This window comes from Ilyonectria robusta (genome assembly GCF_021365365.1).
Source record: "Ilyonectria robusta strain PMI_751 chromosome Unknown BGZ61scaffold_9, whole genome shotgun sequence".
NCBI lineage: Eukaryota > Fungi > Ascomycota > Sordariomycetes > Hypocreales > Nectriaceae > Ilyonectria > Ilyonectria robusta.
Window position 1 is genome coordinate 1,037,713 of NW_025764443.1, and position 26,181 is coordinate 1,063,893.

Here is a 26,181-nt window from a genome sequence, read left to right on the forward strand (position 1 = left end):
GCGAACGGCGAGGGCAGGAGCAAGGAGCCGGCGTTTGACAGGCACCTAGGCCGCGTTGCCGGCGTGGAATTTTCGGAGATCGAATGCATTTGTGTCGGCAAGCATCATTTGGCGCAAGGGGTTCGGCATTTTTTTTTATCATTTTCCGTCAAGGTTTCCGGTTGATTAATTTCTTTTTTCGTCACTGTACTCTATGGTCGCTAGGAGGGGTCTGAGCGGCGTCTTGGATGAGGGACGAGCAGCAGGAGGATCGAAGGATTGGGGCTTCGTGTACTTTATCATGCCAGGAACGATACCCGAGAGGCTCGTAAGGAGCAACTCCGTACAACCGTAGGTGGAGGCCAAGGGGATGGAGGTTAGGTACTTGAATAATTGTTGATGCAAGAGAATTCGGGTGACGGGAGTAATGCGGTTTGTGTGACACTGCAGCTTGACTACTGCACATGACGACGGATCTAGAATCCAGGGGACGGGTAAGTGCAGGTGGAGGACAGGTTTGTCCATGACGGCGGATGGCTACGGGGTTTGTGATTGCCGTGCAAAACAGACAGCGGAAGTGACAGCACTGGGAGAGTCTCAGGGGCAACAGGATGGTGAATGTTGTGAATGTAGGTGCACATCTGCGCGGAGTCGGGGCTCGAAGGCGTGAGGCTAAAGGAAACAGTGACGAGTTGCCTGGCCATACAGGGCGTCGCTGGCAGCCACTAGACGTCACTGGGCTGGCGTTCCAGCAGCCGGGCGGGGGGTAGCTTAGGGGAGCTCGCGTAGGGAGGTACCTAGCTGTAACCTAGGGCTGGGGACGGAGCTCGCATGGCGGCTGGGGCACCCTAGAGCTCGAGCGGCGCGGAGACTGCAAGCAGCCTGCGATGCAAAGGCAGCACTGGCAGACCAACCCAAGGTAGAGAAGGCAGCAGCAGCAAATAGGAGAAGATGACGGGAAGCTCAGCACACGCACAGCACGCGGCGGCACCGCTAAGCCAGCAGGCAGACAGCTGGAGCCGGCGGCCTGGCACCTAAGATCTGGCGGCGCGTCCCCAAGGGCGAACGCCGGGACGCACTGATCACGATGCGGCCTGGCCCCTGTACCCATGGCCGCCTTGAGCTTCGGGAAAAAAAGGTGGCGACAGGCTAACGATGGGCCAGCACATACCTTATTGGGCTGGGCTGGCTTTGCGCCTTTGGCTTATTCCGGCGGGCGCACGGAGGACGTGGACAGGAAACGCATAAGGGGGGGTTTGGCGAGTCCCGTTCCGGTAGAGGCCCAGGCTGGGCGACGAGATGCTGGGCGGCTAAGTCGATGCTGGGCGGCGAGATGCAGGCCCAACTTGCAAGTGCCGATAATAGCGTTGCGTGAAATCCAAGCAGCGTCGATGGCACGCCTCTGGGGCTGCACCGCATCGCTGCGGATGTGCGTCTGGAAGAAACGCACTGATCGGCTGTGGGCCCGTGCGCGGCGTTCTAGAAAGCTTCCCCGGCGGCACCTCTGGAACTCTTTCACCTCTCCTCTCCTCTTCCCCCACTCTGCTCCCATTCCGTCCCTCGTCCCCTCGTCTCGTCCCCTCGTCTCGTCCCGCCCGCGCCTTTCAGCTTTCGGGCCTGCTGCTCTTCTTCTTCTCTTCCTTTTCTTCTACTACTTCTTCTTCTATCTCCCATCCCATCCCTTTGCAACCCCGGGGTCTTTCCAGCGTCTCCCTGGCTCCCCCTCCGCAGACCGAGTCGACGGCTTGCTGACCCAGCATCCACCCATCTATCCCTCCATCCATCTACTTTTCCCCTCCTCCCTCGCCTCTCCCATCTCACCCCTTCGCCCTCGCTCGCCGCCGAGGCTGCCCTGGTCTGTTCGGCCTGGCCTGACCGTCTGATCCGTGTCCGCGCTACTGCCCTCTTGGACGCTCTAAGACCTCACCGGGAATACGGTCATCGGTCAATCCGACTCGCAGGGTCACCTTTGCCAGGATCCCAAGTGAGTCAACCCTGTCCGCAGCTGCCCTGTGCTGGGTGCTACCGGCGCCCATTCCCTCCCGTCCACCACCACGTCTCCAACGACGCAAGCACTCAAACGCGTCTTCCGGATGCCCTGTCCAAGGGCGTCCATATCCCATATCCCATATCCCATACCCCCAGACGACAAACACCGTCTTCGATAGCTCGTCGACTGTCCGCTTGTCCATCTTGCCACAACGTCACGCCTCCGTTACGCCTGTCACACTCCCCTCCATGCTCCCTCCCATCGCCTGCCATACCTTGTCTATCTGGCGGGGCCCCGCCCACGCCACATCATGCCCAAGCGCGGATTGCAGCCCGTTTCCCGCTTCACTTTCCTTTGGCCAACGCCTCCCCGGTTCAGCTTTGGCCAGGCACCTCCACAGCTCCTTTCCCGCTTGATGCCTCCTTTGTCTTCTTCAATTGCATTTGATTTCCGCACAAGCGTCTAATCACGGTCTTTACTAGTCTTGGGCCAGCTCGCCGGTCTTCAACTTCCGCATTAAAGGCGCCTAGGCAGCTGTATGTCAAACTCCCATCGTCTGCATCTACATGTTACTCACCCTTCCCGCCCGTCTTTCCACTTCCTTCTTCCCCTCCAACAAATTTCACCCCACCTGCACTTTCCCAGACATCTTCCACATCTTCCCCATGACACTGGTGCAACATGTCTCTACCTGAAGCTTACCAGAGCGAGATCCAGGCGCTCAATCAACAGGTCCTCCAGGCTCGCCCCCCCGATATCCTCCAATTTTGTGCCGACTACTTCGCAAACCGACTCGCGAACCAACGGGCCGCGTCTCATGCCACTGCCGGCAATACCTATCCAAATAGCAACCCCTCTAGCCCTCCGACTTGGAACACCATGGCCGGTCCATTCACGAGTCCCTTTGGGGATAATAGCAACCCTTTCGGTAGCAACGCCGCAGCCAACAACTTGATGCACCGCGTCATTGAGGAGGAAGAGAACGATACCATCGCTTCTCCCACGGACAGACACTTTGGCAACGGCCCCGTGTCCATGTTCTCTGGCCCTTTTGGTGGCGACGCATCCTCCGACGTCCCTCTCACCTCCAGGAGCCCACCGAACCCAGATAGCTACCCAGCTCAGTACAACTTTGCCCGTCGAACTTCAGTGTCGGCAGAGTCCCTCAAACCCACTGCCGACAGTTCTGATAACTGGACCCCCCCATATCATGAGAAGTCCGCGGAGCAGATAGAGCGGCTCACGCGCGCCATTGAGGGCAACTTTTTGTTCAGCCATCTCGAGGATGAACAGAGCGCCCAAATCTTGGGCGCCTTGGTCGAGAAGCCGATACCTGCCAAGGGAATCAAGGTACGTCACTCTCTCGCATAACATGTAAGTGGTGGTACTGACAGGGATCTTTAGGTAATCAGCCAAGGAGATGCTGGCGACTACTTTTACGTCGTGGAGAAGGGTTCATTTGACGTACATGTCAACCCGAGTGGAGCCCTCCAACCCGGTGCCGACGGCATGGGAGACAAGGTTGGCGATATCCAGGCCGGCGGTTCTTTCGGCGAGCTAGCGCTCATGTACAATGCCCCGCGAGCCGCCACCGTCGTCTCGGCCGAAGCTGGGTGTACCGTGTGGGCTCTCGATCGTCTGACCTTCCGGCGCATCTTGATGGAATCGACGTTTGCTCGCAGACGGATGTACGAGAGTTTCCTTGAGGAGGTCCCTATCCTCAAGACCATCACACCCTACGAGCGTTCCAAGATTGCCGACGCATTGGAGACGAAGAAATTTGCCCCGGGAGAGCTCATCATCAAGGAGGGCGATCCAGGACATGCATTCTACCTCCTATCGAGTGGCGAGGCAGACGCCTACAAGGGCGACCCGTCGAACAAGGTGCTCCACTACAGCAAGGGAGACTACTTTGGCGAGTTGGCTCTGCTGAATGACGCGCCGCGAGCCGCTAGCGTCGTAGCCGCGTCGGATGTAAAGGTGGCCAGCCTAGGCAAGAACGCATTCCAGCGGTTGCTGGGACCCGTGGAGGGAATCATGCGACGGACCAAGTACGAGGGTGTCAAGTCGGGCGTCGAGGAGATGGACCCCCTGCATACGGGCTAGACTGGATAAAACAGGTAGGGTTACATGGTACAAAGTTGGAGACAGTGAGGCAAAGCGGTGGCCGAGGTTTACAATCAGATGAAGACGGATAATGAAGGTTTGGGTGGATAGGCCACGTCCACAATCTCGTGCTGCTGTTGTGTGTTGGTGTCTTTTATGCTTGTCGGGACCGGCAACAACTGGAGGAAAGGCTTGTGTCGGCGTTTAAGAGGTTCTACTCCCACCTTCGCTTCCTATGATAACATGGCTAGTGATCAGATACCTCGGTTGATATTGTCATTATCATTCACATTGGCCAGTCTGCTGCTGCTGCTATTTCCACCGTGACGATGTGAGGTAGCTGTGCTGCAGGCTACAGATTGTATCACGGCCAGTGAAGCAGTGAAGTGATTTATGGTACTTTTTCCCTTTGTTTTTCATTATTCTAGCGTCTAGTTATAGTACTCGCCATAAAAGAAACCTCCATGGTATCAATACGCCCATCTCGATAAGATGCTCTCAAGTTTCGTGTGCATTTCCGCACTGCAGATCCCGCACCTAGTTCCTCTATCACTCTACTTGGGCGTCTGTGTCTTTACTGTCCCTGCTGGACACCCTCGGCCGCCTTGCGCGCCAGCTCCTCACGGATCCTGCTCCGCAGTTCCTCAACCGCCACCTCAGTCTCGAGGACGCGGCCTACGCCGGCGCGCCAGGTCTCGTCGAGCGTCGTGACCTCGGCAGCGACGGCGTCCTGGCGGTTGCGGCGCTCCAGGTTGACCAGGTCGACCTCGCGCTTGGTGGCGGCCAGGTCTCGCTCGAGGCTCTGCAGCTCCGCCTCGAGCCCATGGTTACCCAGCAGCCAAGCGTTCTTGCCCCAGCGGTCCAGCAGGGCCAGGTTGGTGAGGCGCGCCGCGAGGTAGCTGTGGGCGACGGCGGCGGCGGGCAGGGCGGTCGCCGGCGGGGCGGAGTCGGAGGGCGCCTCGTAGCGGGCGAGGTCGAGGGGCGTTTGCGGCGCCGAGGCGGCGATGCGGGCCAGCTCGGCCTGGATCGCGGGGGAGAAGGACGGCTCGGCGGAGGCGGCGGGCGGTGCTTGCGCGGAGGAGGATGCCTCGGCGGCGATGAGGGCGCGGGCCGCGGAGAGGGCGTCGGGGGTGGGCTCCGGGTCGATGTCTGGACGGCGGCTGTTAGTAGGTTGGAGCGGTGGGCGGACGGCATCAGAACGCACAAGGGAGGGATTCGTGGTAGGCTGGTTGGACGGCCATGGCTGCGGCTGCGGTGGTGATGCTGTGAATAAAGGACGTGGTGTTTTGGTGATGCGGCTCCCCCGTCTTTCGCTCCTCGTTGCAGGACGGGTTCTCCGGGCGCAGAGTTGCCACTGTGCAGGTTAAGAGTTCCGTGCTATCTCGGCACGTTGGATATCGTCGCAATTGCTTCCTCGTCTTTGTCGTCGCTGGTCGCTACTCCGCCGGTTTGCTTTTCCACAGCCTCGAGTCCCCGGGGGAAATTTTACCAGTACGTCCAGCGGCTGGGCGCACGGGCCACACGCAGCCTCACGTCCCCAATCTCAGCCTGGCCCCAACCGGCGGGGGGCGTGTCGGTGGCCCCCAACCCCTGTAACCCTTTGGCGTGTTCAGTGGGTGCAGCGGTCGCTTCTCGCCCCCCCACCCTCCCGCTGCAGGACACACCTACGACCCCCGGCGCGCGCGTGTTGTGCCGTCTGGGGGCGGAGGAGGTCCACTGCGATAGCGATAAGATGGGTTGAACGCCGACGACGGGCGTGTCGGTGTCGCTGTGTAAGTGCGCGCTCTGGCTGAGGGATGGAACAGAAACACGACCACCAGCGTCAATTGCATGCCATTCACCGTCCAATTCCCACGAGCCTGCAATTGCCCCGCGACACCCGAGCTCCACCGCGAGGCAAGAGGTTGTCCCCGTGCGTCATCCGTCGGAGTACCCCCCGCGTACAATCCAGCACAGCACGACGTGGAGGCGAGAGGGGAAGAGGGGGGCGGGCGCCGTCGGTTCCAGCATGTCACTCATGGACTTGTAAGTTACTTAGTGCTACGGCTGTACTTGGTGCTACGGGGAATCCTATCTGGCCTACGAAGGGGCGAGGTGGTGACGGGCGAGTGATCGACGCCCGTAGTCCTGCACGCTGGAGCGGGGTATCATCTGCCCATTGTGAGGCGCCTCCTCCGCGTCTCTTCTCCGTTTGGAGTGTATGCAGGTGTAGGGATTTCTCGCTCTATTACGTGTTGGCTTTCTAGAACCGAACAGCCCCGGTGGCATTTCGGATTGGATCGAGATGAGCGATTTGAGACTGCCTCCGCTGCGGCTTGTTGTTGATGGATGCGAACGCTGGTGTCTGGCTATCGTGAGCGAGCGAGCGAGTCAGTCGACAAGATCCTCGACATTAGTACCAGATAGATTATCTACCGCCTTTAGTCACCCCTCAATCCAGGCACCGCACGATCCGGAACAGACACAATGAAGACAAGTGTGGTACAAGTGGATGATCGATTTCGACTCTCTGGATTCCGCTATCGGAATCTCTAGTAGTCTACTACCCCATCCATCAAATAGTAAAGCTAGTTATTGATACAGTAATACATCTCCTCCCGCCAGGACACCGTGTCCGGCGAGCGTGGTGATAAACCGTCATCCACTTCGAGATCTGCAAATAGTCACGAGGGTCCGTCAACTCCGCCCATATCCCATCCGATGACCCTGCCGGCTGGCCCAGAATGTTCTCATCCCTCTCCAAAAAAAGTTATGTTGTGTTTGTGTGTTTCCCATTTCATATCATTCCAGCTCGTTTCATGGCGTCAAAAATAAACTCCCCGCCGAGCAAGCCAAAGCAAACGAACCTCAGTACAGTTGGACCCCCAATAATGTCATTGCCGACTCCGGCAATGAGCATATGACCGCTGATCTGATGACAACGATTCATATTAAGTCATCTAAGTCGATGAGCGGCCGCTCTCGGACGAGTCGGTCTTGGAGAGGTCAATGTCCTCCTCGTCTTCCTGGGGGCCGTGAACGGACTCCTCGAAGACAGGTTCCTGCTCATTGACCTCAAACTTTGTCTTGAAGTCGGTGATGTGGTGAGAGAAGTTGCTGCTGTTGGAGCGGCGGCGGGCATTGGTGAAGCGGAATTCATCTTCCACAACATCATCGCCAAAGGATCCCCTGTTACGCTGTGTTAGCCACTGGTTTGTAGTCACTCGAAGTGTAGAGCACATACCAATTGCCTCGGCCAGATCCGTCCTTCTTGATCTTCTTGGGGTCGGTGTCCGCGTGACCGTGCTTGGCAAAGAAACGAGGAAGATGCTCAGAGGGAGGGGCACTGCCATCGGCAAGACCCTTGTGGTCACGGTCGTTGGCCTTGTGAGAGCGAGTCACTGGAGAGGACGCATATTAGCATTCAGGTCAACAAGAATGGTGATAGAGCAAGTCTAACTGATTGAGAGAGTGCGGAGATGGAAGTGATGGTGGTGTTGATGTTGAGATTGATGGAATGCAGATAATGAAAGATGGAGATGGGGAGATGATGATGAGAATGGATTGAAGTGATGAGGGGCCGGTTGGCTTTTAAATGGAGGCCGGCCGAACGTCACCAGACGGAAACCGCCCAGTGAGCGAGCGGTGCGGGGCACTGGGGCGTAACGACGAGTGCCTCCACTCAGAAGGGGCGAGGGTGGGAGAAACAGAAGCAAAACTTACTTTTGGTGGAGGGGGTGTGGTTTGGAGTGTGGTGTGTTTGGGAGCGTTTGGTGTTTGGTAGTAGTCAGGGAGTAGTTGTGCGGTACACTCAGTACGTATCTGTCGATGAAAGGTACAAGCTTGTGGTTGATCGAGGTGGGCAGATGTGGTGTAGAGAGCTGCTGATGGGACGAGCTGTGAGTGTGTATGCAGGCGTCCTTTGTTCAGCGGTCGGTTTCCAACGGGGAGCGGCAGCGGTGTTGCACGGGACGGGCTCAGGTCAAGTCAATTCCGGGATGGCGTTGGAGGGCGGGAGGCGTAAGGCAGGTTGAGAGGGGTTGGTTGATGTTGGATTGGGTCGATTCGTGAGAGTTGGATATTTGAGTGTCTGAGTGCCTGAGTGTGAACTGGGTGAACAGTGTACAGTGAGGATGGAATGAGGAAACCCAATGCATGTCTGAGGAAGGGGAGCTTTATATGTCACCGGGTCACGCGAGTGTTGCTGGACGATGGCATCACCTTGCACCCAATCAGGTCATGGCCTCCTCAACAAGCGACGCATCGAGTGCCGGACCCCGGAGGCGGAAGGAACGAGAGCGCGATGCCGCCTGCACCTGCACCTGCACCGGTGCATTCACCTGCGAATACGGAAGGCACTGGGGCAAACGGGCTCCGCTGGAGGAGTCATCGGGTCGATTCGATTGTGCATGCTGCTCACTTGTCCAGGCTCCATTGGCATCCAGCACGGTATCCATCGTCACAATCTTGCCATGATCGGGGCTCCATCTCTCTCCACGCCGTCTCGGACTCACAGCCTAATTGCAGAAGGCAGTTCCCTACAGGCTACATGCTACAAGTAGTACAGGCCACCGCTGCATGCTGCTGCTGCTCCTGTTGCTGTTCTAAAGGTCGGGTGGGGCGCCATGTCCGGGTCTCGGTCGGGGGCGGGGCTTCTACGGTCCCACAGTTCCACAGTTCCACTCACTCCACTCCTCTCCACTTTGCACTGTCCGCTCCACTCTGCATGTCCCATCCCGTCCGTCTATCGCGTGACCTGACGCAAGCAGCCGCCGCCGGAACTCTACGCCAGGAGGCAATGCCATTACTCGTAGAGAGGGCACCGAGAAGCCCAACAAAGATACCATACCTAGTGCCTGTCCAGTGAAGACAGCCGCGGCTGGGAAAGTCAACGCCCGCTAGATCGAATTGTGCCATCCGTCAGTCAATTCGAGCAATTGCTGCCCTCATGGCATCACCGCCCCTTTGTCAATGTCAGCTCAGAGCTGCCCGTCATGGGGCTCAATTGATCTCGGTTCCCCCTGGCATGTTGGCCAGGGGGACATGGCCCTCCGCTCTGTACCACCTTGCGGAGTACACGGGCACCACTATGTACACGGACGCAGCACTGTATACTGGACTTTGAGAAGCATGCCAAAGGCACCAGTTGTAAAGGTCTCCCTACCAAATCCACAGGCAACTGTACCGGAACCCCCCTTCCCTTCCCCGCCCCAACAAGCTGTCCTACCAACGATTTCCAGTATTCCGGCAACCTACATAGTACAGATCACGGGTGCTGTTGGCTGGAGTTCTCACCGACCTCCTGGAGTGTCTGGGAGAAGGGCGCTGCGCCTTCGCCACCCCTTACCACCCCCGCCTACCATAATGACGGACCGTACCTTTGGACCTGGCCTTTTACTCCAAGCCCTGGCAGTTGGCTAATTAGTTGCTGACCGTCAGGGACATCTCACCAGCTCGTCTTCGGCGCTTGCCTGTGCGCAACACACGTGCGAGTCCGTCCAGCAGTACGTGCGTGCGTGCATGCGCAAGTGAGTGATGGTGACGAGCAGGTGACCCGGCTGGGAGCTACTGACGTAGGCGGGCTCCAAGTACCTCGACAGGGAGTGCAGTGGGCGTTTCTTAGCACTGTTCGTGGGTCAACAGGGGTTCACTGCAGGTGTCTTTCGCCTCCAAAACGACCACTGTCGGCGGCGGGCGGTGGCTTGCCCGGCGCAACAGCACCACAAACACAAGGCTAAGGACAACAAGCAGCACGCCTCAATTGCGGGGTCCGGGGTACGCAGGTACCGGCGTCACGCCAACAAGCTCCCCGACCTCTCATCTCAAGCTACCATGACGAAGACGAGGCTGGAAGACGCAGCAACTCACGGATTTCAGATTGTGCAAAGTACCAGGTGCTGTCTCGTCTCTTGCCCGTCATCCTCTGACCAATTGCAAAGCCATTGCGGGCGGCCGAGGCGGGTTCCCGTTCCTGTTACCTACGACGCAAGGCCTAAGGCGTGGTCCCAGCTGGATCTGCCGGTGACGTACCGAACGATAAACCTCCTATCGTCCGCCAGTGGGTCACCGAGACTCAAATCCACCTACGGATGACGAAACGAGATCCAGAATCAAAGAGATAACTTGCCAGGCCTGGAGACAAGCCAAACGCACTGTACCCGTCTCCATCCATCAGTTCGCCCCCTTCCGATGCCGCTCGCTCCCGTCCGCCCCCGGGTGGTGTGGTGGTGTTAGTCCGCCCCGACACAACTGACTCAGCGGGCATCTTGTGTCGCAGCACATGACCTCATCGGCCCATCAACACACGACACCGCACAAGTAAATCCGCCAGAAGCAAGGCACCTCGTGGAAACGTCTCACCGACACCGAGGTAATTGCCCAATCATGTGAGTGAATTGGCTTTTGACTCGACCCAAACTCGCATCAATTGCAACTCCAATTCCTTCTCCCCCGTTACTGTTCCGCCATGCACCACCCGCCAAAGCCGCTGTAACCTCTCCCTCCCGGCGCTGAGCCACAGTTGCCACGGCGCCTAATCTCGCCACTAAACCCCCGCCACTACCACCCCGCCACGCCCCAACAGATCCTGTACCCGCTTCGTTCCAGAAACAGCACCTCGGGTCTCATGATCACACAGGACCCAGTCGCTCCCTCGGCACTCCACCGCGTTACTCAATGCTATCGCGAGCTCCGATGACTCTATCGTGTCTTTCTCATGCAATTGACAAGTGTTCACTTCTCTTCGGCCCACGTATCTCGGTTGCCTCATACCCAGCGGGGCATACTTATCCCATTGTTAGCGGCCCCTCTCAAGCGGCTAAGCATTCCCATGATAGACTCACAGCCTCCATCAACCAACCAATCCTCGTAGTTGCAAATAGCCTTCTCAAGGCGTGCTCAAGCCATGTCATGGCCCTTTTGCTTCGATAAGAAACCCCACAGTAGCTTTATCAACTCCCCTCGCCAACTTGTCCCTGCCGACGGCGCAAAATAGACTTTAATTTCCACTTGAGGTGAACTCCACCGAGGGATTGCTCCAGCTCTGCGGTTTGATTGTCACCGTGAGTCATGAGACACAGCCGCAAGGATAGAGTGGCACATTGCTTCCTGTATCGGAGTTGACGAGAGGCAACTTTTGGGTTACACGGCTTCCGGTATCATGGCTGCCTCCGGTGTCATGAGAGCGCGTGCCTCCAGTCTCCCAGAAGCCATGAGGAGCCAATCTCGGCCACTTGCCAATTGGAACTAATCACACATTAAACTTGGTCACAAAGTAAAAGCTGCTGCAGAATAATTTCATTTCAATAATCTTTGGCCATTTTGGTTTTCTCCTCTCAACTTGCTTCTATCCCCGCATGGCAACAGCGCCCTTCCCCTTGGTAGAATGATTCAATCCTGCGCCGGAATTATGTACACGCATCCTCTCCCCCATCCCAAGAATTCTTACTCAAACACATCAACTATGCATATCCCGAATCTTTTTGCCACATCCGGTGCCAAATGCCCAAGTCCTAAAGCCTCTCATCGCTTGCCCATCTTGGAAAACTCATTCTGGTATCGCAGCTTGAAGCCATTGCACAGGGCTCGCATGTCAGGGTACTGATAGCCCTTGAGCTCAAAGCCCTGCGGAATGGCTCGCACAGGGATCGCAATGACTCTAGCAGAGCGACTCGCCTTGAAGCAGAGCCAGAAGTAGCCCGGGTGCTTGGGGTCGATACAGAATGCATATGCCGATCGGTTGGGGTTGGCGTCAATGTATGTCGTCAACCATTTCTCTGTCCTCGTCGTTAGTATCCCATCCCAACATGGTTGATCGTCCGAGTATGCTTACCTGTCTCGCCTCGGGACCGCTTCTGGTACTTGTCGTGTCGGATCAGTTCATCCACCTTGCGAGCCATAGCCTTGACGTGCTCCACAATCAACTCGTCCAGATCGGTGTATGTGTACTTGCCGCCCACACGCAGCAACTTGCCCACCGAGAACTCGGTATCCTTTTGCATTTCCAGCACATCAATGTGCTGGTACACGCCGTCCGCCACCTTCCATGTGATGGCGAGGTGATCATTACCCTTGGAGGACGGTCGGATAATGACCTCACCCGGAGCCTGTGATCCCAAGAACTCCTCGGCCTGGATCGAGTTGAAGGGTTTGAAGTTGGGATGTTTGACAACACGTTGCGTACGTCCTGTAGTCTTGTCCTTCTCCTGTAACTCCTCCTTATCTGCCGTCTCCAGAGCATAATCCCATCCATCGCGGCCGTAGTTGATCGGTCGCTTGTATGGGACCCGAAGGGAATCTTCTCGCATCGACATCTTAGCCATGAAGTCCTTGTAATTGATGTCCAAGATCTTGGCCTGTGCCGTCTGTCCCACACTTAGCACCTCCTTGATGGACCCGCGTTGGTTGATCTCGTGGGCGTCGACTCGGCCTTCTATGCCACAGTCGAGTTTCACAATCGCAAAGTCGTCCTTGACCATACGCACGTTGACGGGTACAATCATGCCGTCGCACAGCGTGTCCTTGGTTTCACCTGAGAAAATTGTGAAGATCTCAGAAGCAGACAGCATGCCAAAGTTCCTCCGTAGCTCCTCGTAGGGGGCCTGCAGTTCAGCGCGAATCGTCTCTAGAGTAGCTCGCTTGCGCTGGCTGTAGTTCCTCAACAGCTGCTCAGCATACTCCTCCAGGACAAGTTCGTTGACCTTGTCCTGTTCATCCTGCTTGAAAAGTTTTCGGACGATGGCGCCAGGACCGTTTTCGTCCGTCTCAGCCTTGACATCCTCTTCGTCCAGCTCCAGAGCGTCGGCTGCCATCTTGCGACCAAGCTCATAGTCCTCGGGGTGAACACGAGTGTTGTCCAGAGGATCCGAGGATGGGTTGGTCGGCTCGTATTCGATGAACAGGAAACTGGCGCAGTTGTTCCAAACCCTCGGGCCTACAACAGGAAGCTTGCCACTGTCAGGGTCACCAACCAGTTCATCTCGAGTGTTGACGGCACCACCATTGGCATTGATTGCCTTGATGACGCTTGTAGCTTTTCGTGGACCGAGACCAGACACGAACGGGAGGAGGTTGGCAGTGTACGTATCCGTCATGGCTTCGTTGATGTCGACACCACAGAGGTTAACCATGTCAACCATGGCAGAATCGAGGTACTTGGCGAGCTTGTCCGCGGGAAGGAGGTTCTGGCAGGGGTGGTAGGAAAGGGACGCCACATCTTTGCCAAGCGCAGCGTACTCTTTCATAGGGTTCTGCATGTATCGAGCCAGGGCAACACAGTACCTCGTAACAGGGTTGAGAGATGGGTGTTCGGCATGAGCGCGGGGGCTGTCCTTGTACAGGCGAGCCACTTCGTCATTAACCACCACCACTTCCAGCGGCTCTGTCCGGTAGTCATTGGTCTCGGGGTCATCAAACTCCGGTCCCATGAGGCCCTTCTCGCTGACGATGGTCTCCAGGTCCCGGACCAGCCTGTTCGTGTCGGCAGACCAACCACTGACACCAATCACGTCTGGTCGACGGCGCTGGACAAGGTCCACAAAGTCCTCTCGCTGTCGCTCATCCCGGGCGAGATTTCCAAATCTTCCTTGCTCCAGCACGCGACCGTCCTCCTCCACCCAGGCCCAGCAGATGGGTTCACGGGCAGGGTCGCCCATACCATTGGAAAGTACCAGCACTCGAGGGGTCGTACCCAGGATCATACCCTTGGGCTTGTATGGAGCCTGGTCCAATCGCTTGGCATACTCCTCACGGCACGTCTTCAGCACCTCATCCTGGCAGAAGGTGCGGATGACCTCCTTGACGTTCTTGGCGATAATTTTCTCCAGCTTGGGGTAGGCCACATCCAGAACCTTCTTGCGCTCCTCTCGCCACTGTTCGGCTCGATCACTGAAGTTTTCAGACTCAAACTCTTGGTAGAGTTGTCGTCGGAAGTCGTATCGAAGTGGCATGTCGAGCTTGATCTCAACCAGGCCTTCCTCCTCTGCCTTCATCATCTTTAGGAACAGCTCAGGTTGGTGCACCAAGTCGGCGATTGCCTGGTTCTGTAAATATTTGATCTCGTAGTACGGATGGGTGTCGTCGATCCTGCGCAGTCCCTTATCGGTTCGACGACAGCTGATCTCCGCTGCCTGATAGTACGAGTTTCTGAAGTGCTTGCGCATACGCGGACTGGCAAAAAGCTCTTCTGAGTACATCTGGCGCGCTGCACTGATGACCTGGTCGCCTGTGGTGAAGTTGCCGTCAAGAAGGGTGTCAGCAAGATCCATAGGATACTGGGCATCATCATCCGGTGAAACCTTCTTGCCTTGACGCAAGGCATTCTTGGCGAGCTGGTCGGCAGTGACACCGTAGGCTCGAACAAAGGTGTAAGCTTTGCCCTGGCGAACTCGCTCAAGCAAGGTCGACTTGGACCCAGGACGCTTCGTCTGCGATACGTTGCCCGAAATAGCAGCCAAGTCCTTCAGCTGGGGTCCGTACTGGAATTGCAGGTAATCCTGCAAATCCTGCAGCTCTTCCATAGTGGCTGCCTCAGGGATCATTTCTTCGATGATGGAATCCTGGATCCCGAGCGACTTGAGGTTATCATACGTCTTCTCAAGGGAGTTCCTCTTATCCACGAAAGATCGAAATTTGATATCAAGTTCCAAAATTCTCCACAGATCATCCTGGTTCAGGAGTTTTTCGGCACTGATGACGTATTCCGGGGCATCGGGGTCGTCGCGGTTTGTGTTTCTGGTCTTGCGAGTATGAAGGAGGTAGTCCTTACGGTGCTGGAACACGTAGGGAACCTCCACTTCATCAACGATGAAGAACTCGAGGACCTTGCCAACAGCCTTGCCAAAGGGCGTCTGCAAATCAGGCGCCAGGCCCTTCTTCGGCCACAGTTGGTTGGTGATCCATCGAGCCTCTTCTTTGAACTGATCGGGCGAAAGCTGCAGATTCTTGAACGCCTTGCGATCGAGTTGGAATCGTTCGGGTTCGTCGGTGAAGCGGATCTCGTTATCTTCGTCGGTCAGGAGCTTCTCCTTCAGCTGCGATGGCTCGAACACGTCCTTGAGCTCAATGGCCTGTTCCTCTCGCTCGCGGTCCTCTTCCTCTTCCTCCATCTGCAGGGCCCAGTCGTAGTCTTCGCCGTTACCGAAGATGGCTTCCATGTCATCGAGGGCATCCTTATCAAGCCCAGTTGTATCGACAATACTTCCAACACCGCGGTCTCTCGGTCGGGCGACTTCGGCGTCCTCCATTTGGCGGATTCGGTCCTCCTCGTCTTCGGGGAAATCTTCCTCGATGAAGTCTTCAAACTCGTCGGCCTGTGGTCGTCGTCCGTATGGTCGTTGATCGGCCACTTCCTCATCGTCATCCGAGAATATTTCTTCGAGGCCGCGTCGTTCGTTCCCGCGATCATCCTCGTCGCGATGGCCGCGCTTCAGACGTTTGAACTTGGACTTGATGGCGCGTGTCAGTATTGCCTACGAAGCAGAAAATTGTCGGGTTTTGTTTATCAGAACTCACCTGAGTTGGAGGCTTTGGCCGCTCGCCAAATTGCTCTCCGATGAGTTCCAAGTCGTCTTCATCGAGGGCTTCTTCTTGTTCGCGGTCGCGATGCTCGCGCTTCCTCTTGACTACGGGGCGCACATCGCCATCGGAGTCGCCACCGTCTTCTTCCTCGTCCTCGTCCTCATCGACAATGAAACCTTCGCGAATCTGCGCAAAAAACGTGTCAGTTTCAAATGGGTGGTTGGTAAACCGCAACCAGGCGACAAACCTTTCGCGCTTCCTCTTCGTCGTCATCATCCTCCTCCTCTTCACTCGAATCTTCGACTCGGCTAGCTCTGCCTCTGCGGCGACTATCACCGGTCTCTTCATCAAAGGACTCTTCATCCTCGTCATCGTCCAACTCGGCTTCTCCAGAGATCAAATCGCGCATGCTGGTGCTCATCTTGACGATCTGTGGATGCTGCCGCGCAGCAAACAACACCAGGTCTTGTCGGCTCGGGTCGTCGGTTGTCCAGGGACTGGATTAGCGACAAGGTCGCCAAAGAGAGCTTCTTCCAGCAAGTTCAAGCTACTGGAAGAAAGAATAAGGCAAAATAATTGAAGGGGCGTGGAAGAAGGACTTTTCAGGAGCCTCCTGCTCTCACGGAATTTTTGGAGGAGCGCAGCTCAAGACACACGTTCAGCCTCGTCGCGCCTGACCGGGGTGGCGGATGGAAACATTTTCCGCTTCCGAGCAACCTGTGCCGTATTATGTAATCAATCCCAGATCTCACTGGCGGGTACTCTTGGAAACAGTACCTCCATCCATGCATGAGCTTACTCGATGTAGATCAACTTGGAAACGGCATAAAGATTTTTTTGTTTCCTATCATGCCACTTGTAGTCTATGCAGGTTAGCAACCGTTACAGTTTGCGCGTTCATGTAACGGCGCCCCAGGAGACCTCCCCGCTACCAGAACTTCATGCACACGACGGCCTCTCGTGCAGTATGCCGTGCAGTAGCCCATATAAACTTGTCAAAATCAGGGTCGAAAGGGCTTCAAAAAATCTCATCTGGCGATAGAATCGGAATACGGTTCACCATTATTAAGCAGGCTTGGCACGGAGCAATTATTTCGTCCCAACTTACAATGAGTACCTACGCGAGTTGTTCCCACAGCCCCTCCTCTCCCCTAGCCATCTACCTGACGCATGTTTGGAACTGTCTAAGCGCCTAGGTAGCGAAGTACAGCCCTGGGCGCCTCTCCGGTGAGGCTCCATACCCATCATAGGGGGTGCATTCGTGCTTTGGGCATCTGTGCCGAATCGATAGGCCAACCGAGTGGCCAATCAGGGGAGTAATGGTGCCCTTTGAGACAGGTAGGCCACCACATGGTGTCGGGGAGATATGACGCTTGAACGAGACCCAGCATCCATGGTGCCTGAGTGGTGTGTCCGGCTCACACGGCCAAGCGTCCCAAGAAGCAAGCCACAGGGCCCGGAATATCTGCATCTCCTTCCCCTGGAGTAGTCTACGGCCTGGAATAGTCTGCGGGAGTGCAGGAAAGTGAGGGACTGAGCTGTCGAGTCTCACATCAATAATGGAAATTCAGAGCCCTGCCAACCTGAGACGGTCGCGCCCCAGTGGTCCGCCGCCAGCCCCGAGCGCCATCGCTGGTGGCCAGCGACAAGGGCCATCGATCATCTCCTTGGGCCTCAACTCGCCGCGATTCTGCGTTGAGTCTCGCCGGCTGTGTACTTCGTAGGTAGGTGCTTTGATGAATCCCTCAAAAAGGAGCCAGGAGCGCGGCCCACTCGCGATCCCAACCGAGCCAGTGACTTCCCCTCTGGTACATTGAGTCTTCCTTTTAAAAAGGCTGCCGGACAAACCCTCTCCCTCTGCTACTCCCAACTGTGGCGCCCGGCCTTGTCTTCTGATTGTTCTGTTGCATCGTTCCGTTGCGTGTGTTGCGGTACAGCGCGACTCCAGCCACTCCCATCACGTTATCGTCTGCGAACCCCGCCTTGGCCCGAACAAGCGCGCAACACCATTCGTGATAGACGACAGCCACTGTGCATCCACTGCATCGTTCAGCGACGCTCCGCTCCGACCAGACAACAACTCTGCAACCAACCTGGCCTCAGTACAACGTCCCTGGCCCCTCTGTCTCGCATCTGAGATTCTCCACCGACGGCCGCTGGTCCATCCCCGCTGCAACCCAACCGACGCGCTGCCCCGACCTGACGCTGCAGCACGCCTCGCCTGCCCTATAACCGCATCGTCCGCCCGCCGCCCCCGAACAGCAACTCGACCCAGCGACTCACCCTGATCGTCCCGGTGTCAGTCCCACCGGCCATAGAAGCCGGCCAGCCTTCTGTGCATCACAGCACTCGCTTCCTGGCTCTTTCGAGCTGCCGTGCTCCGTCCTTCGTCGTCGTTCATCGTCGCCCTTCTCCCCGCGGGGAACGCCCCCCCACCACCTTTTTGGTCTGACCCTGAATCGAGCCCCAGGTCTCACGACGCCTGATTACCTACTTCCATCCACCTTGCGAAGCGAGCGTCGTCTCTCCCGTTGCCCGTCATGGCTGATCCATTTGCTCCGCGCTCGATGAAGCGCAAGAACGTCAAGGGCCTCGCACTCAAGGCCGCCCCTAAGCCCCCACCAACCGCCGAGAACAACCAACACGATTTCGACTCAGGTAGAGAGGATACAGGAAAGGATGGCCAGCTGGAGATCGGAATCGAATACAAGTTGGACCTGAAACCTGAGGATCTCGAGATTCTGAAGGAGTTGGGCTCCGGCAATGGAGGCACCGTCAGCAAGGTCAAGCACCTCACAACTGGAACCGTCATGGCCCGCAAGGTGCGTCTTGTCCCTCACGCTTCTCGACTTCTCGCATACTGACCAGCAGCTAGGTGATTCATGTCGAGGCGAAGAGAGAGATGCGAAAGCGAATCGTTCGAGAGCTGCAGATCATGCACGGATGTCATTCGGACAACATTGTAACATTCTACGGCGCTTTCCTGAATCCCAACAACGACGTTATTATGTGCATGGAGTACATGGATGTTGGGTTCGTCCTCTTAAGTGTGGCTTTTGAAACGCAAGATTTGGCTAACCTTGCAATAGCTCTCTTGATCGAGTTTCGAGAGTCTTCGGTCCCGTTCGTGTCGATGTCCTGGGCAAAATCGCAGAGGCGACTCTCGGAGGCCTGACATACCTCTACACAAAGCACCACATCATGCACAGAGATATCAAGCCGTCGAACATCCTGGTCAACTCCAGAGGCCACATTAAGCTCTGCGATTTTGGTGTCTCGGGTGAACTTGTCAACTCCATCGCCGACACATTTGTTGGCACGTCTACTTACATGGCTCCCGAGAGAATCCAGGGAGAGAGGTACACCGTCAAATCGGATGTCTGGAGTTACGGTCTCAGCATTATGGAGCTCGCAATTGGCAAGTTCCCTTTCGCCGCAAGCGAGCAGCTTTCGGACGGGGAATGTGCGCCTGCTGGTATCCTGGACCTTCTTCAGCAGATCGTCCACGAGCCTGCCCCTAGCCTGCCCAAGAGCGATGCCTTTCCCAGCATCCTTGAGGACATGATTCAAAAGTGTCTGTACAAGGAGCCTGAACGGCGGCCAACTCCACAGGAACTCTTTGTAAGTGATCAATACAACTGGCATACGTCAATATCATTGCTAATAAGTGTAGGACCGTGATCCTTTCGTCCAGGCAGCCAAGAGGACACCAGTCGATCTTAGAGAGTGGGCTGTAGGCCTCATGGAACGAGAGTACCGAAAATCCCACCTTGCGCCGCAACTCTCACCGTCCACCCAGGACCTGCTTCGCTCAAGCGACTCCCCAACCTACCAGACACAAGCTGACGACAGAGCCGTCCACACCCCCACGTCTGGCGAGATCCCCATCGCCGGGGCTGGAATCGTCTCGCCTCGAGACCAGTACGCGTCTAACCAGAACCGCTCGCCTACCCGTAACGGCCTCGGCTCCAGCCGCACGCCAGGTTCCGCACACCCTGGTCTCGGAGCCAGAGTTGTCACGACGAACTCGATACCCAAGATGTCCGGCCATCCGGAGAGCGCGGGTCCCGTCAGTGCAAATGCCACTACCTTCAGTTTACCCGTACGACCCGCTCCCGGAGGCGGAGGCCTCCCCCCTCCACCACCCCGGAAGGAGACGCCGGACGAGCTGCGAAGGGAGAACCGGAGGCAGGCAACCTTTGGGCTACCGCCAAACCCCGGTTATGGTGTATAGAGCTATCCATCATGCCAACATCAGAGTGTCTTCCAAAAGTTCTTACCTTCTCTGACACGTCACCGCACGCATTGAGCCAGCGGTTTGATCCTCTGATATTCCTTTTGCATATCTCGGCGCAATGTTTGAGTTGTTTATCGTGGTCGTTACCGAGATGATCGGATTCGAATCACTGCACATTTGGTCCTGGCCCATGACCTGGGCTTGTACACACCCCTGATGCTCTGGGAGACAGTGGTCTGCTCCATTCCCAATTATGGAGCTGTGTGTCTTGTCTAGTGGGACATGGCCTCGGATAGTAACTGGACCCATGTAGGAAAGGTAGATGAAATGAGTCTGTGTAAAAGTCACATCTAGTGTCGATATCTTGCCCTTGTACTTGTACCATGCTTCACGAAACGTCATTCACCCCCATTTCATTTTTGGAAACCTGTATAAAGTCGTACGAGACTAGTCAGTTGCTCTAGTTGACATTTCGTCCCACGAACCCATGCTCCAGAATATCAACCAGTTCATCCAGCGTACGGATCACCAAGTCTGTGTGCGCATGCTCCGCCAGCTCTCGGTTCACGTCATTCACCAACAAGACCGTGGCTGCGCCCGCACTCCTGCCCGCCGTCATGTCATCAATCGAGTCTCCCACCATAATGAGTCCAGTGGCATCCACAGTACCGGCGTGGTCCTCAAATCCCCAGTTCTTGGCGATGTGCAGGATACCTGCAGGGGATGGCTTCGGTGGACGAAACTCGCGTGTGATGACGGGGTGGAACTTGGTACCTTCAAGAAACTTGTCAAGCAGGTTTTGGACTGGGACGTCGAAGTTGCGAGTGCAGATGGCCTTGGGGATGCCCTTGGAGTCGAGGTAGGACATGAGGATCATGAGGCCCGGCTGGGGCGTCTGCGACTCCATGGCTTTGCGCTCGATGGATCGGATGGACTCGATGGCAGCTGGTTTCTGGTGATCTGGAAGTGCATCGATGTGTTCGAGAATGTCGACTCCCTTGGTAATACCAAGTGCGGCTCTCATCTCGCCGAACATGTAGGTTTGAGGAATACTAGGGACGGTTAGGACATGACCAAACGACAGTACAACACCCTATCTGCAATCCACACGACGCTGAATAAAAGCGGCATAATATATCAATAACAGTTGCCATCAACTTGTTCTATCCCTTGGTAGGAAGCTCATAATAGCTTCATTTGGGTTGCGGTCTAGGGTAGGCGAGATGACGCCCAGGTGACTCAGAATCTGACCAACAACCATGAACGAAACGGTTTAAAAAAAAAATTAGGACTTACCAAAGCGTACCGTCCATATCAAATACGACGCCCCTGAGCTTGGGGGTTTCAGCGGGTAACTGATGAGCCCCCTGCTTCAGGGGCACGAATCGTTTGGGAGCAGAAGAAGCCATGGTGGAGAGGAAGCGGCGCATGAGGAGCCGAAGCGGGGGAGAGGATATCAGAAACCTGAGTTATGATAGTTAGTTACCGAGAGCACAGTTATTGCAAGCAGGACATGTAACCCTGAACTGGAATACACCGATGGATGTAGGGATTGTCTTGTGTCTTGGCCGGTTGAGGAGAGAGATAATATGTTAAGTTGCTCGTTGACGTGCGCGATCCGCGCCTTTGCGTTTGGGAGTGGAGACCGTCGAGATTTGGGCCAAGCCGACAAGCCACCGTCCTGATTATTCACTTGCGAGTGGTTGCCCTAGACTTAGAGCGGCGCGGAATTTCGGGGCCTCTTCGCCAACCCGTATGCTCTAAAATAAATAGGATCCTCTATGACGAGTAGGAAATACGATGGCGAATAGTTAGATAGAACATAAAAGTTCGGTAAAGTCTGCCATTTCGACATGCGGCTAATCGCTACCGCTAAGCCTAGGCATGATTATTCAAAGAGGATGATTACAAAAAAGCGAATCGACTACATTGGTATTGTTTGTATGATTAGTATGTAAGTCACAAGTGCATGCTATCACACATGTTGGAGATGGCTCTCCCTTGTCAATCAACAACTAATCGCTGTACTCCAACTGGTGGATGAATGAGCTGCGACCAGGTCAAGACCAACCGACTTCGCCCAACCCAACAAGCCTCCGAGATGTACCAACTAAATCACTAAAATTGGTAGAGCTTGACATATTATACGAAGGAGACAGACGACTTAGACTAAAAATGAAGCAAATGACCATCCCTGGAGGAGGATACCCCATGACATTCGACGTGGTGCTGCAGGTCAGATGCAGCAACTTACAAGGGCTAGTGAATGCAGGTGACGACTGCTTCCACATATCATTTTTTCGTCCAACATATGCCATGTCATATTCTGACAACTTAACGGGTACATGTGGTACCTGAGTGACGTTTCTCGCAACGGGTTACCGCATTCAGGGATGGAAGCGAATGAGGCCCAGGGCCCTGGACACGGGAGTGCCGTAATGTACGACGCAGTGACGCCCCGAAGCATGGGTCAGGTTCCCTGCAACAGGAAAGCCGCCTTCCATAGCGGCGTTATTGTGGCTGCTGGTCTACGTAGTAGACGAATATTGTGTATATAGTGTTGATATTCTCTCTGGAGCGAATACAACTGATCGGTCAAAGCACCAAGTACCTACCTAAGCAGTGCCCAAGCGACGGGCCGTTATTGCTTGGCAGGGCCGCTCAAGCCTCCAGGTTGCCCAGCTCCCTGCACCGACTCCACCTAAGCTCAGCCAGCATCAGGCGCCTACCTACATCTACCACGAATTGTGAGACACCCGCCATTTGCACCCACCGCCATTGCTGCTGACAGGCCTCGAGGCCAATTCTCCAGTCGCATCCCGGCAGCCGACTCCCACTGCGACCGCTATTTCCCTCTATGGAGCTGTGAGGCGCAGAGAATGAAGCACGCTGGAGTCTACGACACCAGAGGCGAGGACGTTGACGCGCAACAGCCATGAGCCCCATCGCGAGCTCTTCCACCGCCGCCTGGCCACCCAAGCGGCCATCGCAGCGAACGGTACGGATGCCCGGTATATACGGTTGCCTTTGCGCAATTGCAACGTCCCCTAGAGACGCGGTTGCTGACGCCTGGGAGTAGAAATTAAGGAACGGAACCTTTATCGTCCCCAGAACCGGCGAACGATCGAGACAGGAGTTTTCCTTGCGCACTTCAACCAACCTCAATACCAATTCATCCTCCCGCTACGAATCCCTCGAGTTCGCCGATACGATCCAAGAACGCCTAAAGATCATCGCGCATAACATCAAGATTGCCGCCATCGCAGCTTGGGCATGGCTGCAGACCGACGAAGGCCATGGCGTCCTCAAGTGCACCCTCGCCTATGTCTTGGGTAGCATGGGCACTTTCTTCCCACCGCTGTCGAATTTCCTGGGCAACAGAGATGGAAAACACGTCACGGCGACCTTGACTGTTTACTTCCACCCCGCTCGGACGGTCGGCTCAATGCTTGAGGCCGTTCTCATTGCCATTGTCGCCGTGATATATGCTGAGGTGGTTTCGCTCCTCTCCATGGGGATTGCCATTCTATTTCGAGCCCAACTCGGCATCACAGCGGCTGCCCATGCCCTCGTACTGATCGTTTGCATTGGCGCAGGGCTCGGTTTCGTGGGTTGGGTTAAACAGAAGCTCAACAACCCCTTGGTCAACGTGGGTACGACGTTGTGCTCGATTGCCATAATCTCCGTCATCACCAAAGAGGAATCTGTCCAAGGCGGATACTTCTCCGCTGACAAGATTGTTCAAATGGTCAAGATGCTTGGTATTGGAATTACCTTCACTGTTGCCGTCAATGTGCTCGTCTGGCGGATATCAGCAAGACATGTGCTGCGAAAATCCATCATGACGGCAGCAACATCCTTAGGCGACAAGTTGTCGTCCATCACGAAAGGTTTCCTCTCTGGAGCTGAGGACGAACTCTGGTCCTCCGAATACTCGCGCGTATCATCGCGGTACAACGGCGCATACGCCACAATGAGCAGAGTTCTACGAGAGGCAAAATTCGAGCATTACTTTTTTGGTCGAGAATCGACATATCGACTTGATAGGCGCCTTGTCAGATCTATAGAAGGACTCTCTCAAGCTGTTGGTGGTTTGCGAAGTTCCCTCGAGACCCAGTTCGCCCTGCTGAGGGAGGTCCCACATTTTGGGGACCATGTAGGAACCCTCTCATCTTCTTCCTCAATGATTTCTCCTACTTTCACCCGCGGAACCGTTTCTTTCTTCGATGACTCCTCAGACAGGCTGGCTGTGATCGAGGAGTCCGGCGAGAGCGAGGAAGAACGTCGGATGAAAGCCAATAAGTCCGATTCTGCTTTGGATAGGGGTCCTGTTTTCCAGGCGCCATCGGACATCTTTGCCGTTTTCATTGAACTTTTGGGACCATCTATCAAGTCTCTTGTTCATACCTTGTCAGAGATCCTCCGAGAGCCTGCATTCGGTAAGGATCCTAATGCAGATATTACCGTCAATGAGCAATTGCGAGAGAGCCTTCGGGATGCACTCAATCTCTACAACAGTGCTAGAGCCGACTCTTTGCAGGAGCTGTACCGCATCATCGAACTGGGATGGGCAAGATCCGAGAAGATTCAAGCTGATATCGAAGAGGTAGCGGCTGCTTGCGGGCACTTCTCGTTCAGCTTACAGGCCGTCGCTGAAGAGACAGACGCCTACCTGGATGTCCTGGAGGATTTGAAATATACCACAGAGACCAGTTCAAGATCTTGGTGCTGGCTTAAGTTCTGGCAGTATCTACCGTCTAGAGGAGCCAAAAACTACCCCCTGGATGACCCAGAAACCGAGAGCCTGATTCCGAAGCCACCTGTGCCAAGGCTTCGCAAATCACAAGTACCCAAGGGCATTCCCGATACAATGGTCAAGCGGAGGGACACGTTCAGCTGGGACGCAGCGCCGCAAGCTAGCAAATTCAAGCGAGCATTTTCCCAAAAGTTGCTCAACGCTTCGCGATTTGTGGTTCGAGAGGACATTCTGTTCGGTATCAAGGTTGGAATTGGCGCTCTTCTCTGGGCAATGCTCGCCTTTATCCCCTCCACAAGGCCCATTTATCAGACATGGAGAGGCGAGTGGGGTCTCCTTTCCTTCATGATTGTCGCCGGTATGACAACCGGCGCTGCGAACACTACAGGGACAGCCAGATTCAAGGGAACGCTTGTCGGTGCTGCCTGTGCCATCACGGCGTGGACTGTCAGCCAGGGAAATGCGATTGCTCTCATATTTTTGGGCGGTCTCGTCGCTTTCTGCAACTTCTACTGGATCCTGGCTATAAAAAATGCGCCCCTTGGAAGGATTGCCCAACTGTCGTATAATGTGAGCACTCTGTATGCCTACAGCTTATCGCAGTCAGTTGACGACGATGACGATGATGAAGGTGGTTCGAATCCTTTGATCTTCGATATTGCCTTCCATCGAGTTGTGGCAGTGACGCTTGGTATCCTTTGGGGTGTGATATTCTGCAGGCTCTTGTGGCCCATCTCAGGCCGGCGGAAGTTCCGAGAAGGTCTTTCCGTCCTCTATTTGCAAATGGGTCTTATTTGGAAGCGAGGGCCTCTTACAGTCTCCCTCCAGAGCAACAATACGGTGGATTACATGCGAGAAGGCGAGCAAGCTGCCCTGCAGCGCTATGGTAAGTCACAATTTTGACCGACTCGAGTATCGAGAACAATACTAACAAAAATTCCCAGCCTTCAAGCTCGACTCTCTACGAACCTCGGCAAATTCCGAATTCGAGCTTAGGGGCCCCTTTCCGGATGCTTCCTACGCCCGTATTATGCGCTCTACTAAGCATATCCTCGACGGCTTCTACGCCATGCGTCTGATCACACAAAAACGCAGCACGCTTTCTGAGGGCGAGCGAGCTTTGCTTGAGTTCACATCCATCGAGAGGAAGCGCCTCTGCGAGCGCATTAGCCACGTTTTCCAAGTCCTGGCCTCGTGTATCATGCTCGAATACCCCCTGACTGACGCCATCCCAACCGTCGAAAACAACAAGGATCGCCTCCTGGGCAAGATCTACCAGTTCCGCAAGGACCACATGGGAGCGGAGCTCCATGGAATTGGCCCCGTCGTTGTGGTTGAGGAGAAGGATTATGCACTGCTGTACGCGTACACGCTTGTGACGCTCCAGGTTGCGGCGGAGTTGAACAAGGTGCGGAATGAGATTGAGGGATTGTTTGGTGTTCTACACGAAGAGTCTCTGTTGTTACAATAAACGAATGACCCTCATTGCTGGTTTGGAGTTTTTGCATTTTCTTTCGGTCTTTATTCGTATCTGGAGGATATTCAGGGCAAGGGAGCTCGACCCTTGAGTTGAGAAAGGCAAGGCACACATAGGATTTACCATGAACACGGAAGGCA

At 55.5% G+C, this 26,181-nt stretch overlaps 8 protein-coding genes across 8 annotated transcripts; 3 read left to right on the forward strand and 5 right to left on the reverse strand.

The window, feature by feature from the left end:
• Positions 1 to 2,848: 2,848 nt before the first annotated feature.
• On the forward strand, positions 2,849 to 4,075 carry BGZ61DRAFT_493786 (cyclic nucleotide-binding-like protein; the record flags this gene model as incomplete). The annotated part of the gene is made up of 2 exons (XM_046250694.1): positions 2,849 to 3,319; positions 3,374 to 4,075. 2 exons carry the CDS (start codon positions 2,849 to 2,851, stop codon positions 4,073 to 4,075), a joined length of 1,173 nt encoding a protein of 390 aa, XP_046104853.1.
• Positions 4,076 to 4,504: 429 nt separating this feature from the next.
• BGZ61DRAFT_419894 (Pre-mRNA-splicing factor SPF27) lies at positions 4,505 to 5,545 on the reverse strand. Its single transcript, XM_046243470.1, has 2 exons — positions 5,280 to 5,545; positions 4,505 to 5,224 (listed from the first exon to the last, which is right to left on the reverse strand). Exons 1-2 carry the CDS (start codon positions 5,314 to 5,316, stop codon positions 4,650 to 4,652), a joined length of 612 nt encoding a protein of 203 aa, XP_046104854.1. The 5' UTR covers positions 5,317 to 5,545; the 3' UTR covers positions 4,505 to 4,649.
• A 1,007-nt stretch (positions 5,546 to 6,552) lies between these two features.
• Positions 6,553 to 8,511, reverse strand: BGZ61DRAFT_588237 (uncharacterized protein; the record flags this gene model as incomplete). Its single annotated transcript, XM_046256516.1, has 3 exons — positions 6,553 to 7,243; positions 7,299 to 7,455; positions 8,475 to 8,511. 3 exons carry the CDS (start codon positions 8,509 to 8,511, stop codon positions 7,015 to 7,017), a joined length of 423 nt encoding a protein of 140 aa, XP_046104855.1. The 3' UTR covers positions 6,553 to 7,014.
• Positions 8,512 to 11,336: 2,825 nt separating this feature from the next.
• Positions 11,337 to 16,259, reverse strand: BGZ61DRAFT_419895 (transcription elongation factor SPT6). The gene is made up of 4 exons (XM_046243471.1): positions 15,819 to 16,259; positions 15,566 to 15,757; positions 11,886 to 15,498; positions 11,337 to 11,829 (listed from the first exon to the last, which is right to left on the reverse strand). The coding sequence occupies exons 1-4, from the start codon at positions 15,990 to 15,992 to the stop codon at positions 11,576 to 11,578; spliced, it is 4,233 nt and encodes a 1,410-aa protein (XP_046104856.1). The 5' UTR covers positions 15,993 to 16,259; the 3' UTR covers positions 11,337 to 11,575.
• Positions 16,260 to 16,364: 105 nt separating this feature from the next.
• BGZ61DRAFT_451403 (uncharacterized protein) lies at positions 16,365 to 17,215 on the reverse strand. Its single transcript, XM_046245827.1, has one exon. The coding sequence runs from the start codon at positions 17,040 to 17,042 to the stop codon at positions 16,764 to 16,766; it is 279 nt and encodes a 92-aa protein (XP_046104857.1). The 5' UTR covers positions 17,043 to 17,215; the 3' UTR covers positions 16,365 to 16,763.
• An 896-nt stretch (positions 17,216 to 18,111) lies between these two features.
• Positions 18,112 to 19,805, forward strand: BGZ61DRAFT_351551 (kinase-like domain-containing protein; the record flags this gene model as incomplete). Its single annotated transcript, XM_046240343.1, has 4 exons — positions 18,112 to 18,393; positions 18,447 to 18,604; positions 18,661 to 19,192; positions 19,245 to 19,805. 4 exons carry the CDS (start codon positions 18,112 to 18,114, stop codon positions 19,803 to 19,805), a joined length of 1,533 nt encoding a protein of 510 aa, XP_046104858.1.
• Positions 19,806 to 20,268: 463 nt separating this feature from the next.
• Positions 20,269 to 21,217, reverse strand: BGZ61DRAFT_493790 (HAD-like domain-containing protein; the record flags this gene model as incomplete). The annotated part of the gene is made up of 2 exons (XM_046250695.1): positions 20,269 to 20,860; positions 21,105 to 21,217. The coding sequence occupies 2 exons, from the start codon at positions 21,215 to 21,217 to the stop codon at positions 20,269 to 20,271; spliced, it is 705 nt and encodes a 234-aa protein (XP_046104859.1).
• A 1,526-nt stretch (positions 21,218 to 22,743) lies between these two features.
• On the forward strand, positions 22,744 to 26,035 carry BGZ61DRAFT_351056 (Fusaric acid resistance protein-like-domain-containing protein; the record flags this gene model as incomplete). Its single annotated transcript, XM_046240302.1, has 4 exons — positions 22,744 to 22,806; positions 22,888 to 25,255; positions 25,284 to 25,454; positions 25,509 to 26,035. The coding sequence occupies 4 exons, from the start codon at positions 22,744 to 22,746 to the stop codon at positions 26,033 to 26,035; spliced, it is 3,129 nt and encodes a 1,042-aa protein (XP_046104860.1).
• Between the last annotated feature and the right edge of the window lie 146 nt (positions 26,036 to 26,181).

Excerpts from the sequence above, each read along its gene's own strand:
- BGZ61DRAFT_419894 (XM_046243470.1), bottom strand. The coding sequence starts at position 5,316 with ATGGCCGTCCAACCAGCCTACCACGAATCCCTCCCTT. Across the intron at positions 5,225-5,279 it reads CTACCACGAATCCCTCCCTT|ACATCGACCCGGAGCCCACC; the intron begins GTGCGTTCTGAT and ends GCCGCCGTCCAG.
- BGZ61DRAFT_419895 (XM_046243471.1), bottom strand. The coding sequence starts at position 15,992 with ATGAGCACCAGCATGCGCGATTTGATCTCTGGAGAAGCCGAGTTGGAC. Across the intron at positions 15,499-15,565 it reads GGCCAAAGCCTCCAACTCAG|TCCAAGTTCAAACGTCTGAA; the intron begins GTGAGTTCTGAT and ends CGCGCCATCAAG. Across the intron at positions 11,830-11,885 it reads GCGGTCCCGAGGCGAGACAG|AGAAATGGTTGACGACATAC; the intron begins GTAAGCATACTC and ends CGACGAGGACAG.
- BGZ61DRAFT_451403 (XM_046245827.1), bottom strand. The coding sequence starts at position 17,042 with ATGCAGATATTCCGGGCCCTGTGGCTTGCTTCTTGGGACGCTTGGCCG.